This window comes from Capra hircus, chromosome 29 (genome assembly GCF_001704415.2).
Source record: "Capra hircus breed San Clemente chromosome 29, ASM170441v1, whole genome shotgun sequence".
Classification (NCBI taxonomy): Eukaryota; Metazoa; Chordata; class Mammalia; order Artiodactyla; family Bovidae; genus Capra; species Capra hircus.
Window position 1 is genome coordinate 12244631 of NC_030836.1, and position 18052 is coordinate 12262682.

Here is an 18052-nt window from a genome sequence, read left to right on the forward strand (position 1 = left end):
AAGGAAATGGCAACCCACTCCAGTGTTCTTGCCTGGATAATCCCAGGGACGTGGGAGCCTGGTGGGCTGCCATCTATGGGGTCGCACAGAGTCAGACACGACTGAAGTGACTTAGCAGCAGCAGCAGCAGCAGCAGCAGCAGCAGCAGCTTTGCTCATAGTGATGCTTCCTAAGGCCCACTTGACTTCACATTCCAGGATGTCTGTCTCTAGGTGAGTGATCATACCATCGTGATTATCTGGGTGGCGAAGATCATTTTTGTACAGTTCTTCTGTGTATTCTTGCCACCTCTTCTTAATATCTTCTGCTTCTGTTAGGTCCATACCATTTCTGTCCTTTATCCAGCCCATCTTTGTGTGAAATGTTCCCTTGGTATCTCTAATTTTCCTGAAGAGATCTGTAGTTTTCCCCATTCTATTGTTTTCCTCTATTTCTTTGCATTGTTCGCTGAGGAAGGCTTTCTTTTCTCTCCTTGCTATTCTTTGGAACTCTGCATTCAGATGCTTATATCTTTCCTTTTCTCCTTTGCTTTTCTCTTCCCTTCTTTTCACAGCTATTTGTAAGGCCTCCTCCAACAGCCATTTTGCTTTTTTGCATTTCTTTTCCATGGAGATGGTCTTGATCCCTGTCTCCTGTACCATGTCATGAGCCTCTGTCCATAGTTCATCAGGCACTCTGTCTATCAGATCTAGTCCCTTAAGTCTATTTCTCACTTCCACTGTCTAATCATAAGCAATTTGATTTAGGTCATACCTGAATGGCTTAGTGGTTTTCCCCACTTTCTTCAATTTAAGTCTGACTTTGGCAATAAGGAGTTCATGATGTGAGCCGCAGTCAGCTCCCGGTCTTGTTTTTGCTGACTGTATAGAGCTTCTCCATCTTTGGTGGCAAAGAATATAATCAGTCTGATTTTGGTGTTGACCATCTGGTGATGTCCATGTGTAGAGTCTTATGTTGTTGGAAGAGGGTGTTTGCTATGACCAGTATATTCTCTTGGCAAAACTCTATTAGCCTTTGCCCTGCTTTATTTTGCACTCCAAGGCCAAATTTGCCTGTTACTCCAGGTGTTTCTTTACTTCCTACTTTGCATTCCAATCCCCTATAATGAAAAGGACATCTTTTTCGGGTGTTAGTTCTAAAAGGTCTTGTAGGTCTTCATAGAACCATTCAACTTCAGCTTCTTTAGCATTACTGGTCGGGGCATAGCCTTGGATTACCATGATATTGAATGGTTTGCCTTGGAAATGAACAGAGATCATTCTGTCGTTTTTGACATTGCATCCAAGTACTGCATTTCAGACTCTTTTGTTGACTCTGATGGCTACTCCATTTCTTCTAAGGGATTCCTGCCCGCAGTAGTAGATATAATGGTCATCTGAGTTAAATTCACCCATTCCAGTCAGTTTTAGTTCATTGATTCCTAGAATATCAACATTCACTCTTGCCATCTCCTGTTTGACCACTTCCAATTTGCCTTGATTCATAGACCTAACATTCCAGGTTCCTATGCAATATTGCTCTTTATAGCATCGGACCTTGCTTCCATCACCAGTCACATCCACAACTGGGTGTTGTTTTTGCTTTGGCTCCATGTCTTCATTCTTTCTGGAGTTATTTCTCCACTGATCTCCAGTAGCATATTGGGCACCTACCGACCTGGGGAGTTCATCTTTCAGTGTTCTATATTTTTGCTCTTTCATACTGTTCATGGGGTTCTCAAGGCAAGAATACTGAAGTGGTTTGCCATTCCCTTCTCCAGTGGACCACATTCTGTCAGACCTCTCCACCGTGACCCATCCATCTTGGGTGGCCCCACATGGCATGGCTTAGTTTCATTGAGTTAGACAAGTCTGTGGCCCATGTGATCAGATTGGCTAGTTGTCTGTGATTGTGGTTTTTCAGTCTGTCTGCCCTCTGATGCCCTCTCTCAGCGCATTCTGTCTTACTTGGGTTTCTCTTACCTTGGACGTGGGTTATCTCCTCATGGCTGCTGCTCCTGACCTTGGATGTGGGGTAGCTTGCGTCCAAATTAATACATTTGCTTCCTCTCAAAACCTGAGGTCAACTCTTCTGATTCCTTTGATGGATGATCCTTTCTGTTAGGAAACTCATACTCTGGTAGGGTCAGACACAGATAAGCAAATGTTGCAACAAAGTAATAGAGATCCATACCTGTCGAGAGTGGTATTGATAGGAGGGCATGGTCAGCAAGTCAAGAGGGCAGGCAGAGGAGGGCATCTTGAGCTGGGGTACAGATGTCTGTAGATACATGGCAGGGGTAGAGAAGAGCAAGGTGTTAAGAGAGAAAATAGTGTTATTGAAACCATCACAAATATAGGTTAAACTCTCCATCCTCACGTGCATACAGCTCTTTTAATTGTTCATTTATTGGTCAAGACAAAGAAAAAATTTGTCTTAGTCTTTGTTAGGATCTGCACAGGTGGCTCAATGGTGGGGAATCTATCTGCAATGCAGAAGACCCAGGTTTGATCCCTTGGTTGGGTAGATCGCCTGAAGAAGGGATTGGCAACCTACTCCAGGATTCTTGCCTGGAGAATTCCATGAACAGAGGAGGCTGGTGTGCTACAGTCCATGGGATCATAGAGTTGGACCCAACTGGATGACTAACACTTTCACTTAGTCTTTGTAAAGGAATAAGAGCTCATTAAAAAGGAATAATGTGTGCTAGGAATGACAAGCAGTTGTAATCTATGCTAAATCTAAATCTGGGACTTCCCTGGTGGCTCAGTAGTGAAGAATCTGCCTGCCAATGCAGGAAATGCAGGTTCAATCCCTCAGTCTGCAAGATCCCCTGGAGAAGGAAATGGCAACCCCCTCCTGTATTCTTGCCTGGGAAATCCCATAGGTAGAGGAGCTTGGTGGGCTACAGTCCATGGGGTCGGAAAAGACTAAATAACAACAGCAAATCTAAATCTAGTTAATTGATGTTGGCCACCTAGAATGCTTTGTTAAGAAGGATTCTGAGGTCACAACTTTAGGTAAGTGAAAAAATTGCAGCTGTTGATTAGTGACCAGCATTATGTGTCGAAATAAGGAGGTTTGCACTTGATGATTGTATTCTGGAGCTAGGTGGCGTGTGCTTGAATGTTGGCTCTGCCACTTTCTCGCTCTGTGACTGTCACAGGTTGTTTAAACTGTGTCCTTGCCTGTAAAGTAGAGATAATCAAAGTACCTATCTTTTAGATTGTTGTGATAACTAGGTGAATTAATATATGTAAAGTGTTTAGAATGGTTTTTAATGAGTCGTAGCACTCATGAAAGTGAAAAGCAAAGGAGAAAAGGAAAGATATAAGCATCTGAATGCAGAGTTCCAAAGAATAGCAAGAAGAGATAAGAAGGCCTTCCTCAGCGATCAATGCAAAGAAATAGAGGAAACAACATAAAGGGAAAGACTAGAGATCTCTTCAAGAAAATTAGAGATACCAAGGGAACATTTCATGCAAAGATGGGCTCGATAAGGGACAGAAATGGTATGGACCTAACAGAAGCAGAAGATATTAAGAAGAGGTGGCAAGAATACATAGAAGAACTGTACAAGAAAGATCTTCACCACCCAGATAATCACGATGGTGTGATCACTCACCTAGAGCCAGACATCCTGGAATGTGAAGTCAAGTGGGCCTTAGGAAGCATCACTATGAACAAATCTAGTGGAGGTGATGGAATTCCAGTTGAGCTATTTCAAATCCTGAAAGGTGATGCTGTGAAAGTGCTGCACTCAATGTGTCAGCAAATTTGGAAAACAGCAGTGGCCACAGGACTGGAAAAGGTCAGTTTTCATTCCATTCCCAAAGAAAGGCAATGCCAAAGAATGCTCAAATTACCACACAATTGCACTTATCTCACACGCTAGTAAAGTAAGTCTCAAAATTCTCTAAGCTAGGCTTCAGCAATATGAGAACCGTGAACTTCCAGATATTCAAGCTGGTTTTAGAAAAGGCAGAGGAACCAGAGATCAAATTGCCAACATCTGCTGGATCATTGAAAAAGAAAGAGAGTTCCAGAAAAACATCTATTTCTGCTTTATTGACTATGCCAAAGCCTTTGACTGTGTGGATCACAACAAACTGGGAAATTCTGAAAGAGATGGGAATACCAGACCACCTGACCTGCCCCTTGAGAAACCAGTATGGAGGTCAGGGAGCAACAGTTAGAGCTGGACATGGAACAACAGACTTGATCCAAATAGGGAAAGGAGTACATCAAGGCTGTATATTGTCACCCTGCTTATTTAACTTCTATGCAGAGTACATCATGAGAAAGCTGGGCTGGAAGAAGCACAAGCTGGAATCAAGATTGCCGGAAGAAATATCAATAAACTCAGATATGCAGATGACACCACCCTTATGGCAGAAAGTGAAGAGGAACTAAAAAGCCTCTTGATGAAAGTGAAAGAGGAGAGTGAAAAAGTTGGCTTAAAGCTCAACATTCAGAAAACTAAGATTGTGGCATCCGGTCCCATCACTTTTATCTTAATGGGAATAGATGGGGAAACAGTGGAAACAGTGTCTGACTTTATTTTGGGGGGCTCCAAAATCACTGCAGATGGTGATTGTAGCCATGAAATTAAAAGACGCTTACTCCTTGGAAGAAAAGTTATGACCAACCTAGATAGCATATTCGAAAGCAGAGACGTTATTTTGCCAACAAAGGTCCGTCTAGTCAAGGCTATGGTTTTTCCAGTAGTCATGTATGGATATGAGAGTTGGACTGTGAAGAAAGCTGAGCACCGAAGAATTAATGCTTTTGAACTGTGGTGTTGGAGAAGACTCTTGAGAGTCCCTTGGACTGCAAAGAGATCCAACCAGTCCATTCTAAAGGAGATCAGCCCTGGGATTTCTTTGGAGGTAATGATGCTAAAGCTGAAACTTCAGTACTTTGGCCACCTCATGTGAAGAGTTGATTCATTGGAAAAGACTCTGATGCTGGGAGGGATTGGGGGCAAGAGGAGAAGGGGGTGACAGAGGATGAGATGGCTGGATGGAATCACTGACTTGATGGACTTAAGTCTGAGTGAACTCCAGGAGTTGGTGATGGACAGGGAGGCCTGGCGTGCTGTGATTCATGGGGTCTCAAAGAGTCGGACACGACTGAGTGACTGAAGTGAACTGAACTGAACTGAAGCACTCAATACTAGCTGTTGTTACCTACTATTTATCTTCATGTAAATAAGATTAATAATCAAGGTACCTATGTCTTAGATTGTTATGATAATTAAGTGAATTGATACATATAAAGTGCTTAGAATGGTATTTAATGAATTGTAAGCACTCAGTTAATAGTAAACCCAGGGGAATCCAATATGTTTATTTGTACTGTTGTCTTTTATGTTATAAGTAAAAGTTATTTGTGAGTAGGCAGATAGCTTATTGATCCTGCTCTTTCCTAGACTCTTTGGGACACAGTGCCATTTGAGGGCTATTTTAGACACAATGTTGATTCCGAGGCTAGAGTGTCAGAATAAGGAGAGTTGAAATGATTGGTAGTTGTGCAATGTGGTCTTATTTTGAATTGTTTCATTCTGAACAGTATGAGTTGGATGTGCAGCAATGAAACAGTTATATCATTTATCTGTAGCACAAATATGAATTGTCCAGATTCTCAGAGAACTCTTTCTGGTATGGTTTAACATCCATTTCATATGAGTTGCAAAAAAATTAAGACTTTTTTCGCATCCTAATTTTACCCTGTGAATTTGTAAATTCCTTCTAGGGGTTCATGTGGGACATAGCTGAGGAAATGAAAGCCATGTTGGTGTTTGCTGAACATCGGTACTATGGAGAGTCCCTACCCTTTGGTGCTGACTCCTTCTCAGTAAGTGTGTCTTTTAAGTTTAGAACATTTTTCTAATCACATGTTCCACTGTAAGAAAAATGATAGCTTTAACTTGAACTGACTGAAATTTTAGTAACTTTTATTTAACCTTTTCATATACAATTTGAAACCTTTTTGTATATAATTTCATATATAATTTTAAAGCCTCAATTTAAAAAACTGTATTCTTTTTAAATAATCATATTATTTTAAAAATTATTTGAAAAATCGTATTATTACCATTTTTATAGTGTTGATCAGTCTTTAACTCAATGTGATGAGGCTAGCCTTTGCCAGGTAAATCTTAATCTAAGAATGTGGAGATTGGAGGGAACTTTTCATTGTTTAAAAATATAAATAAATAATCCTCTTTATAAATTATATATGTAAATTATTGGGTCTATCACTGGAAAAAAATGTTAGGAGTACACAAATACTTGTTTAGTAAGGTGTTTTTCAATAAAATAAGTTCAGATCATCTCTATGATTCAGAGAGGTCAACTAGTGACTAGATTCTCTCCTGGCCTTTCTTTTCTCTCAAGGAACTTTGGCCTTGGCCACAGATCTGCACTTCAATAAGCCAAGACACCCTTTCCTCAGCTGAGTCACTTATGTACTACCCTTGTGTTTCTGACTATATGGATTTGCCATCTGTATTATTCACTGTTTTCCTTTTAGTAACTCACTTTTCAAACTTAGTACTTTTTAAATAAAGGCTTTGTGTACTATTTTTTCTAAGTTATATTGAAATAAAACAAGTATTAAATTAAAAATATTTGTGCACTACCTAGGATCATGATGTATACCACCTTTATACACATACCAGGCATTAAAAAAAAAAGATTTCTTTCTTTTTTTTTAATGTGGTCACTTTTTTTAAAAGTCTTCAATTGAATTTCGTACAACACTACTTCTGTTTTATGTTTTGATATTTTTGGCCCTAATTCATGTGGGATCTTAGTTCCCTGACCAGGGATCGAACCTGTACACCCTACTTTGGAAGGTGAATGGACCACCAGGGAAATCCCCATACAGTGATTTTGGAGAAATTTGAGTTAGAGTAACTTGGGTCAGTCATTTTCTAGGCTTCCAGTTTTAAAACAACTTTTTATTTTTGGAAATTTTATTATCTTATATTATAAATAAATAAAAAGTTCTTGTGTTATAAATGAAAACCAGAGTAATTGTTGCATGGGAAACTCTATTCTTTAGTTTATTTTGCATAATTATCTGATTAGGAAAGTTGACAGGTTTTGAAACCATTGGAAAGTAGTTTGTTGCAGATAAAAACACAACCTTCTTTCCTAGTTCCCTGTGGTCCATACTCTGCTAGGAAAAAGGAGGTGAGGGCTCTCTATGCTATGCTTCCTTCCCTTCACGTGCTTGCAGAATTTGTCAGTAGCATGGGGGAATATTGCAAATGCATAAGATTGGAAAAAAACCGTACTCAGCTATATGTCGTGCCATGAAAACTGAAAGTAAAGAATAGTGACAGACCATGAGAGAGAAGTTAAGAAGTCAGAGAAGATACATCTTGGATAAGAGGAAAGGTTAAAGGAGTAAGTGACATGCATAGGAGAGAGGACAGATGGGCCTCTGTGTTTCCAAAATATACCAGGTGATGGGAGTAGTCAGAGTGGTGAGACCAAAATATGAAGGTTAAATAGGATAGTCCGATATGGATATGTGGCTGTGTTAGTTATCTGTTGCTACATAACAATTTACCTCAAACTTTAGTGGATTAAAACAACAATGAACATTTATTATTTTCCAGTTCCTGTGGGTAAGGAATTTTGAGTGACTCAACTAGATGGTTCTGTTTCAGGGGATCTCATGAGGTTAAGACGTCATTTAGTGCTTCAGTCACCTGAAGGCTTGACTGAGGCTGGAGGACCCTCTCTACTTATGTGGAGGATCCATATGAGTGACAAATTGGTGCTAGGTGTTAGCAAGATGCTTTAGTTTGTCCTCTCTTGGGTTTTTCCAAAGGCCTGCTTGAGTGGCTTCATGACATGACAGCTAGCTTCCCTGAAGGTTGGCCATCCAAGAGAGCAAGGTGGAAACTGCAGTGCTTTTTTTTTTTTTAAGTCTTTATTGAATTTATTACAGTATTGCTTCTGTATTATATTTTGGTTTTTCGGCCGCAAGTCATGTGGGCTGCAGTCCAAAGGGTCACAAAGAGTCAGACGCAGCTGAAGCGACTTAGCATACATGCAATATGTGGGCTCTTAGCTCCCTAAGCAGAGATCAAACCCACACCTCCTGCTTTGGAAGGTGAAGTCTTACCCAGTGGACCACCAGGGAAGTCCACCTGCAATGCTTTTTACGACCAGACTTTGGAAGTCATATATCATTTCTGCCACATTCTATTTGTGTTAGAACCAAGTCACTAAGTCGAGACCAAGTTCAAAGGGGGAAGAATTAGCCTTCACCTTTTAAAAGGAGACTCTTCTTTAATCTTCTCAGCTTACCAGGACTCCGTTTGAGTTCCATCTTCCTACATTGCAGTGAGGAAATTCTCCCTAGGCAGATAACTAGATGATCATGGAACTTACTTCCTGAGTAAGTAAGTCACAGCTATGATGTTTCCAGTAGTCATGTACAGATGTGAGAGCTAGACTTTAAAAAAGCCAGGCAGTTGATGCTTTTGAACTGTGTTCTGGAGAAGACTCTTGAGAGTCCCTTGTAAAGCAAGGAGATCAAACCAGTCAATCTTAAAGGAAATGAACCCTGAATACTCTTTGGAAAGACTGATGTTGAAGCTGAAACTCCAGTCCTTTGGCTACCTGATGCAAACAGCTGACTCATTGGGAAAGACCCTGATGCTGGGAAAGATTGAAGGCAGAAGGAAAAGAGGGTGACAGAGGATCAGATGGTTGGATGGCATCACTGATTCAAAGGACATGAACTTGGGCAAACTCGGGGAGATGGTGAGAGACAGGGAGGCCTCGCGTGCTGCAGTTCATGGGGTTGCGAAGAGTCAGACACAACTTGGCGACTGAACAACAACATTCTTCTCTCAGGAATCAAAGTCTTGTGTTGCTTTTCCAATGTCTGAAAAAGGTTGTTCCATATCTTGTTTTTTTTTCCTTAACTCCAATTTTATAGTTGTACAACAGGCAGGCTGACTTGTTCCAGTTGTTGGTATATCAGGCATCATAATCTTTCTGATGAGGAAGGATGTTTTATTTTTACTGATGATTCTTCCATTTTTCACAAGATTTAGTTTACCTTTGCTTTATATGGTAGCCTTTGTAAATGTTTCAAGATTTGAAATAAAAATTAGAATAGCTGTCTGTTAAAATTAGTATTGTATGCTATCACATCTGTTGTTAAATGTTACTTATGGTTTATCTCTGTTGTTTCTACTACCTCAGCAAAGTCTTTGGTAAATAGCATTTAATAGAAATTACATTTGAATGCAAAAATATATTATTTTCTTCCCACAGACTTTAAATCACTTTCCATGAGTTGAAATTAGCAGTGCTAATGCTTTAACTGGGTGTTTTAACTCAGTTACCTAGAAATTCTATTTGGAGAAAAGCTTATCTGGCTTTTTTCTGGATCTATGTTATGCCTAAGCTGCTATTATGTGCACATTTATACCCATGTTCTTTGTTATTTTTCTTTAGGATTCCAGACACTTGAATTTTCTGACAACGGAACAAGCTCTGGCTGATTTTGCAAAGTTAATCAAATACTTGAAAAGAACAATCCCAGGAGCTAGAAATCAACCTGTCATTGCCCTAGGGGGCTCTTATGGTGGCATGCTTGCAGCCTGGTTCAGGATGAAGTATCCTCATTTGGTGGTTGGGTAAATGCATTTATGTTGGATGTGAGCACTTTCTTAATGATTGGCAAAGCGAACATAGAGTGTTTTTTTGGGCGGTGGGGGGTGGGGGGAAGGTAAAACATATCCTATTCTATTGTACTGAGATTTCTAATTTCTATTTCACTAAGAGTTGTAGATTTTTCTCACCACTCTTGTTCAGTATCAGTTTCAATTTTAAAACCTGAATTCTGTGAGTTACATTTTTTTCTTTTCTCTTTCTTTTGGTCTTCTTACCATTTAGAGCTCTTGCATCCTCTGCCCCCATCTGGCAGTTTAATGATCTGGTGCCTTGTGACGTATTTATGAAGATTGTAACTACAGATTTTAGCCAAAGTGGCCCAAATTGTTCAGAGAGTATCCGCAGGTCCTGGGATGCCATTAATCGACTTGCAAAAAAGGGTAAGCTTTAATTAAGAGAATGGAATCATGTTTTGGGTTTTTTTGTACCTTTTAAGTGCTAAATCTAACACTTTCCACTTTTCCAGTAAACTTTTTATTTAAATATAACATACATAACTGAACGACTAACACTTTCTTCTTTTTCACTTTATATATTTAAGTATAACATATAGAAAAGTACACAAATCAAAATATACAGCTTGGTGAATTTTTGCAAAGTGAATACATAGTGTATTCAGCATGCAGATCAGGAAATCCCTCCCCACCCCCACCCCCAAATCCCCTCTGGCCCTTTGCAGTTACTACCTATGTGCTTATCAAACCTGTTGCTATACTGAATTCTAGAACTGTAAATTAACTGCTTACTCTTGAATTTTTTAATAATCGGAATTGCATAGTATGTATTTTTTGTCTCTGCCGTCTTTTACTCAACACTGTGAGATAAATCCATTTGTTTTATTAGGTATAGTTTATGCATTCTCCTTGCTGTATAGTGTTTCATTTGTTTATTTACAAATGACAGTGATTGAGAATACTAACTCTGGTAAGCCCCAGGAAAATAGGCAACTTATCTATCATGAGATTAACCAGTTGCTCTAAAGATATTTTGTTGAATGTTGAAAAAGCCTTTTTGGAGAAACTGCATAGGAGACTGAGTTTTCTAAAACACAAGTGAAGAATAAATGATCTGTAAAACCCTTCTGTTGAGCTTTTTTGATTCCAACAATGTGACTCTATTCTCAGGCCCTGGCTTGCGTTGGCTTTCTGAAGCCCTTCACTTATGCACTCCGTTAACAAAATTGCAGGATGTTCAGCATTTGAAAGACTGGATCGCTGAAACCTGGGTGAATCTGGCAATGGTGGACTACCCTTACGAGTCCAACTTTTTACAGCCTTTGCCTGCTTGGCCTGTCAAGGTAACAGGAAGATATCCTTTCATCACTTTTAATAATGTCACACGAGTGTATGTTCCTCGGTTCTTTGTCTCATCACAACAAAGATTTGGAGTGACAGGCATTAAAGCCCTCGGCACGTCACAGCTCTCAGGACAAACCGTGTTATAGCTCTTAGGCAAATCAGTGTTACAGCTCAATTTTATTTAGAAGATAGCAGGAGAATCCATCCTCGAAGCGGGAGGGCATGCCAACCCAGAGACTTGAAGAGAAGAGAGTGGAGGAGTGCGTGGGGGAGGGAGAGAGAGAGAGGGAGAGAGAGAGAAAGAGCACATGCACGTGGGAGAGAAAGAGAGAGAGAGAGAGAGCAAGGCTTTGGCTCCTCCTTTTATGTTTTTTCCTCCACCTGGGCCTGCCCTATGCAAATTGGGCTTAGCCAGGAGTGCTGTTTGTTCTACCTGAAGTCTTCACTCTGGTCCTCGGACCCTCTTTTGTTCTATTTTCGTGGGCTTTTCCCTTCCTTGTCTTTTTAGCCACCGCCATTTTGGACTCCTTTTCCCTATTCTACCTACCTAACAATAACATACTTCTCTCTCTTCACCGGCCCCCAGCCCCTGCCTCTCTTTTTTTTGGTGCGTTCTCTGACTTTCAGCATCAGAGGAAGTCTCAGTGACAAGGGGACTCTGGAATTAATCAAATCTCAAACCTAGGTAGGAATCCTTGTTTTACTCAGACTTGGATGTGGTACCTAACTCTTCTGAACTTCAGTTTCCTCATTGAAATAATGGAGGTAAAATGCATAGATTATAGAGTTGTATGAATTACAACTCTTAGAACTAAAAAACTAACTCTTAGAAATAAGAACAATAGTTGCTGTTAATGAAATAGTTACCATGTGCCCAATGCTGTGCTGTATATTTGTATATGTGAGTCACATAGAGCTATATGTAATACATGGTCAGTTCAGTCACTCAGTCGTGTCTGACTCTTTGCGACCCCATGAATCGCAGCATGCCAGGCCTCCCTGTCCATTGCCGACTCCCGGAGTTCATTCAAACTCATGTCCATCGAGTCAGTGATGCCACCCAGCCATCTCATCCTCTGTCGTCCCTTCTCCTCCTGCCCTCAATCCCTCCCAGCATCAGAGTCTTTTCTAATGAGTCAACTCTTCGCATGAGGTGGCCAAAGTACTGGAGTTTCAGCTTTAGCATCATTCCTTCCAAAGAACACCCAGAACTGATCTCCTTTAGAATGGAATGGTTGTATCTCCTTGCAGTCCAAGGGACTCTCAAGAGTCTTCTCCAACACCACCGTTCAAAAGCATCAATTCTTTGGCGCTCAGCTTTCTTCACATGGTCAGTGCTTGATAAATGGCAGCTGTTATCATGGTGCTATGATTCAGTCAACTGCTAAATGTATTCTAATTACTAGAGACATCATAAAGGCTGCATACATACAGCAAGGTGGAGTACAAAGAGTGCTGACTCTGGATCCTTATCCAGAGCTACCCTCTACCAGCTGTGTGGTCTTTGGCAAGTCTCTCCTCTTCTTAGGCCCCCATGTCTTCCTCTGCAGAATAGGATAATGATACTTACATTCTCAGTAGGGTTGTGCTGAGGATCAAATAAAATACTGGATGTGAAAATGCTCTGGAAAATTTAAAGAAACATGACGCAATAAAATTTAAAGTTCTTTTCATGCCAGAATTCTTTATCGTATGTATTCTTGTTAAGCATTCCTTTGTAAAGAGCATTCCTCATAGTTTTAGAAACAAAGGCTGACCAACTTGATGGTTATTAAATTCAGAAATATAACAGATTCTATAGCTAGAATGAGTGCTGTAAATGTAGAAAGAATTGGTAATGTAAGAACCAGATTTCAAAAGCAGTTTTAATTTAGCTGTTCTTTTGAATTATTAAATGCACACCGTGCTTAAAACTTTGTAACCCAAATGAACTAAGATCTTTGCTACTAGAGATATTTTTCTTCATCTAAAAAGTAGAATAGCCAGTGGATAACTTGCACACAGATAACTTGTAAGTCAGAGGTAAATGTGTATTTGAATTAAATTGAATTTTGATACTACAAAATTATTTTAAAGAGTAAATCTCTCTTACATGGTAAGAAAACCTAAATCAAAATAATGAGAAAAAACTAAATCTGAAACCATTAGTCGCCATAAATGTATAGGTGCTAATAATGTCTTATCTTTCTATATTATTTTATATTTATAAAGCACTTTCATATATGCTATCTCATTTAATCCCCACAGTCAAGTTATAATTCCAGTTTTATGGAGAGGAAATTTAAGCTCTACGAAGAGGTGGCGGAAGTGGTTTTGAATGCGAATCTGCCGTTGTTCAGAGCCCATGATCTTCTCACGTATTGCACTGAACTAGTAATGGAGGACTTGAGGGAAGAGTTGGGTAGATTGCTGGCCGCAGTGTGACAACTATCAGACTTAACTTTATACTCTGTGTACAGAGTGAGAATTACATTTACATCTTTATGCCCATTTGGAGAATGAGTTGTCAGATGATAAAAACATATGGGGACTTCCTTTGTTATTTAGAATAGGGGCTGGCAAACTTTATCTGTAAAGGACTAGATGGTAAATATTTTAGGCTTTGTGAGCTGTATAGTTTCTGTGACAGTTACTCAGTTTTGTAGCTTTGGCAAGAAAGTGACCACAGACAATATTTAAATGAATGAGGAAGGCTATGTTCCAACAGTATTTATAAAACAGGCAGTGGCTGGCTTTGGCCTGGAGCCTGTAGTTTGCTGACCCAACTTAGGATAAGTGCCAGAGGAATACATCTTTTTAATGTTCATTTTTGATTTGGAATAGTAAACAGCCTAACTGGTTTTGTCTCTGCATCTTTAATATTCCTTTTGAGATATTTTGCTGTTGAATCTTAACTGTAAATATATAGTCTTGTCTTTTGTCTCTCCTAAGTAATCACTCAAAATTAGTGGAGTATATCTCAAATATTTTGTCATGTGTTTTTGATTTAGCACAGTCTGTTTTATCTTTTGTGTACTTATATATATTTTAAAAGTTTATTTTTTAAGGCAAAGTAACTTTGTGCCTTTGCCTCATAATGACCTTTTACTTCTTTTATCTAGGACTTGTTCTTGTCATTTCCTTCAGTTTTTTTTGTTTTGTTTTGTTACCAACTTTATCATTTCTTTTGACTTATTAAGGAACTCTTGATTGTTTATGATATGTTTATAAATCTCTTTTCCTGCCTGCATCCCACCAAAAGTAACCTCTCTTTGCCTCTTGCTTGAGAAACTTCCTTTGCCTCCATCTATCTCTAATTTTATCCTATCTGATTTCAGAATTTTTCCAGTACATGTCTCCCTCCCAAGCTTTTAGTTTCAGATCACTTTCTTTCACTGTTCATTCTGTTTCTCCTTTCTTGACCCCCTCTCTGTTCTCCCAACCCCCTAATCCCTGGAACACTACCCAGTTGGAGACTGCTCTTTCACTTGGATAGTTCCATTTAACCAGGACTCCTCCTCCCTCTGATACACTTCCTCCTTTTTAAAGGACTAGCAAACAGCGTTCCTTTTCTGAGTCTGTAACTCAAGCTTAGGATGGTGAGATGATATGTAATAGTTATGAAAAAATGCAGGTGATTTCCAGTGCTGCCTGGACTTGCATGGTTCTGAAGTATCCATATGGGGTGTCTGAATGCCATTTTCCACGTCAACTCAAGTATCATTGTTTCTAATTTATCTTTGAGCCATGCACACTCAGACTCCATTTGCTTTTGTTTACTGTTAACAGAAGCTGCAACATTCATGCAGAAGTAATCACGGCCTTGGCTGATAGAACACAAGGAAGAGGAGAAAAGGGAAATAGAAAACCCCTCTGTCATTTGACTGCTCTGTCAGCATAAAAACTGCTAGCTCTCAGTTCTCAGTTTCAAGAGCAGTGGTAAAGGATACTATAGTTTGTTTATTTTGGAATCATTTTTCAGCTGATAACTCACCAAATCTTTTGGCTTAGCCTCCTGAGCATGCAGATAGATACAGTGAAATAATAAGACATAAGATGGAAAATCTCTTCTGTTTGTCTTGGTGTTTGATAATGTATTCGACCTCTCTGGGTGGTTTAAGCGGTTTAGGTGCATTCTATGAAAAGGGAGCTTTTAATGACAAAACTAATGTGATTATCTGAGTGAGTGTGAGAGGGGTATTGAAGCCTTAGAGAAAGAAAATCTGTTAGAAAAGCTGAATGTATCTGCTTAATCCTTTCTCTAATGTGGATGGGCCATCCTATCTGAGAAGAGATAGTTTTGTGTTTTTTTTGACCTATCTTCTTTAAAAGCATTTCTTTGCCTTCTTTTTCTTTCTGTTATTCAAATACTTATCTTCATAGGTAGAGGGACACTTAAAGCTTTTCAACAACTCATTATCTTTACTTTCTCTGGTGTACGTGGCATTATATTTGGGTTAAGAGCTGATCAGTTTGGAATGGACATTACAGTGTTCTACTATCTCCATGATTTCTACACTATTTAAAACAATTATTAAAATGGACCTCTTATGCTCTTGTTATGTTTTTTTCCTGAATGTTCACGTTTGTTCTGGGAAATAGTGAATTAAATCTGTCCATTTCTTAAACCTCGTTTTACTCTACTGCTTTACCGTTTTCTTTTTACTATTTCTTAATAAAAAGATTTTTGTAATTTTATATTGCCACAGAATCCCTTCTCTAAGTTTTTACCTAAAACAAATGCACTTAGAAAACTGTAACGTGAGAATAAAAAAAAAATTAAGCCTGAGGCTGCAGGTATGTTTAGTCACTGTTTTTGTTGTTACTTGACTCATACTGTGATTTCAGAGTCGAGTGTGTGTAGTGTAGTGGTTACACATGGTATCTTCAGAGTGTTCTGCATTTGAATCCCAGTTCTGTTACTTTCTGGTTGTATGACTTCGCAGAAGTTTCTTAACCTCTGTCTGCTTTGGTTTCCTCATCAGCAAAATGGGGATAAAGAACTATAATGTTTATTAGAGTCGGTGTGAGGACTTAATAGGACCTGCTGTATGGTAAGCACTAAATTGATGCTGCTGTTGCTGCTAAGTCGCTTCAGTCGTGTCTGATTCTGTGTGACCCCATAGACGGCCGCCCACTAGGCTCCTCTGTCCCTGGGATTCTCCAGGCAAGAATACTGGAGTGGGTTGCCATTTCCTTCTCCAATGCATGAAAGTGAAAAGTGAAAGTGAAGTTGCTCAGTCGTGCCCGACTCTTAGCGACCCCATGGACTACAGCCTACCAGGCTCCTTCGTCCATGGGATTTTCCAGGCAAGAGTACTGGAGTGGGGTGCCATTGCCTTCTCTGAAATTGATGCTGGTTATATGCATATGATTGTTACTATATAATATATATATACATATCAAGAAGACATCGTTGTACCAAGAGTTTGTAGCCAGATTCTGGGTTCAGAACCTGTATTCACTATTTTAAATTTGTGTATCTGTAGTCAGACCTCTCTGAGCTTTTTCCTTCTCTGTGAAGTGGGGATGGTTATTATGTTTCTCCCTGGGTCACTATAGGGAAAACACCTGAACTCAAGGAATAGTCAATAGTTTTACTAGCAGATTCAGCCCCAGCTGTTCCCATATCAGTGGATTTATGGTCTAAGTAGGAATGCTATGTCATATGTAGAAATTGTTTAGAAAGCATTGTTTGTTAGTGTCTACAAAATAAATAGACAGTATAATTAATTAATTCAGTTGCTCAGTCATGTCCAACTCTTTGCGACCCCATGAACCACAGCATGCCAGGCCTCCCTGTCCATCATCAACTCCCGGAGCCCATCCAAACCCATATCCGTTGAGTCGGTGATGGCATCCAACCATCTCATCCTCTGTTGTCCCCTTCTCCTCCTGCCCTCAATCTTTCCCATCATCAGGGTCTTTTCAAATGAGTCAGCTCTTCTCATCAGGTGGCCAAAGTATTGGAGTTTCAGCTTCAACATCAGTCCTTCCAATGAACCCTCAGGACTGATCTCCTTTAGGATGGACTGGTTGGATCTCCTTGCAGTCCAAGGGACTCTCAAGAGTCTTCTCCAACACCACAGTTCAAAAGCAGCAATTCTTCTGCTTCATAATACAGGGGCTATCTTAATGCTGAGTATTTTGAATAGAAGTGGTTGGCAGAGAATTTTTCTTTGATTAGATCACAGTCCCTAAGTATATAATTAACAGACCAAGTCATATGGGTAATAATTGCAAATTTCAGGCTTAAGCTGAAATATTATAGAGATTGAACCAAATATGCCAATATTTGTGTTTGACTTATAAGCATGACAATTTCTTATGATTCAGCTTAACATTTACATAGGTATTTCATGCATCTTATAGTAGTTTAACAAAAGTTTATGAATACTTCTTTTGAATTACCAGTTTTTGAATAAACATGAGAATGGTGCTGAGGTTTTGCTAATATACGTGTTTTGGGGAAAACTTTATTCACTCTTGGCTACCCCAAAATTCTTAATGGAATACAGTCTTCCCTTAGTATCCATGGTATCTTCAGGGGATTGGTACCAGGAGCCCATGTTTCTATAAAAATCCATGAACGCTCAAGTCCCTTATATAAAATGGCATAGTACAGTCAGTGGGCTTCCCTGGCAAAGAATCCACCTGCTGATGCAGCAGCCGTGGGTTCGGAAGATCCTCTGGAGAAGGAAACCCACCCTAGTATTCTTGCTTGGGAAATCCCATGGACAGAGGATCCTGGTGGGCGACAGTCCATGGGGTCGCAGAAGAGTTGAACACGACTTAGCGACTAAACAACAGGAAGTAGGGTTAGTGGGCCTCTTTATCCATGGGTTTCCCATCAGTGGATTCAGCCAGCCTCAGATGGAAATTTCCATCCATGGATACCAAACTTGTAGATATGGAGAGCTGACTGTATATTTATTGAGAAAAATCTTTATAAATGGACCCACTCAGTTTAAACTTGTGTTTTTCAAGAGTCAGCTGTACATAGAGATATGTTAGGCAGTGTGTCTTCTAAGCTAGAGGATGATACTTAGACTCACAGAATCTTTGTGTTAGGAAATTTAGAAACACCTA

The 18052-nt window shown here is 39.6% G+C and overlaps 1 protein-coding gene across 4 annotated transcripts in view; it reads left to right on the top strand.

Annotated features, from left to right (window-relative positions):
• The window catches only part of PRCP (prolylcarboxypeptidase), an 87839-nt gene that overhangs the window by 45670 nt on the left and 24117 nt on the right, over nt 1-18052 (top strand). For all 4 annotated transcript variants that reach the window (XM_018043431.1, XM_005699483.3, XM_005699487.3 and 1 more), the window contains 4 exons: nt 5734-5835; nt 9468-9649; nt 9909-10066; nt 10811-10983. In XM_018043431.1, coding sequence (XP_017898920.1) covers nt 5734-5835; nt 9468-9649; nt 9909-10066; nt 10811-10983 — 615 coding nt within the window. The remainder of the gene's footprint in view (nt 1-5733; nt 5836-9467; nt 9650-9908; nt 10067-10810; nt 10984-18052) is intronic.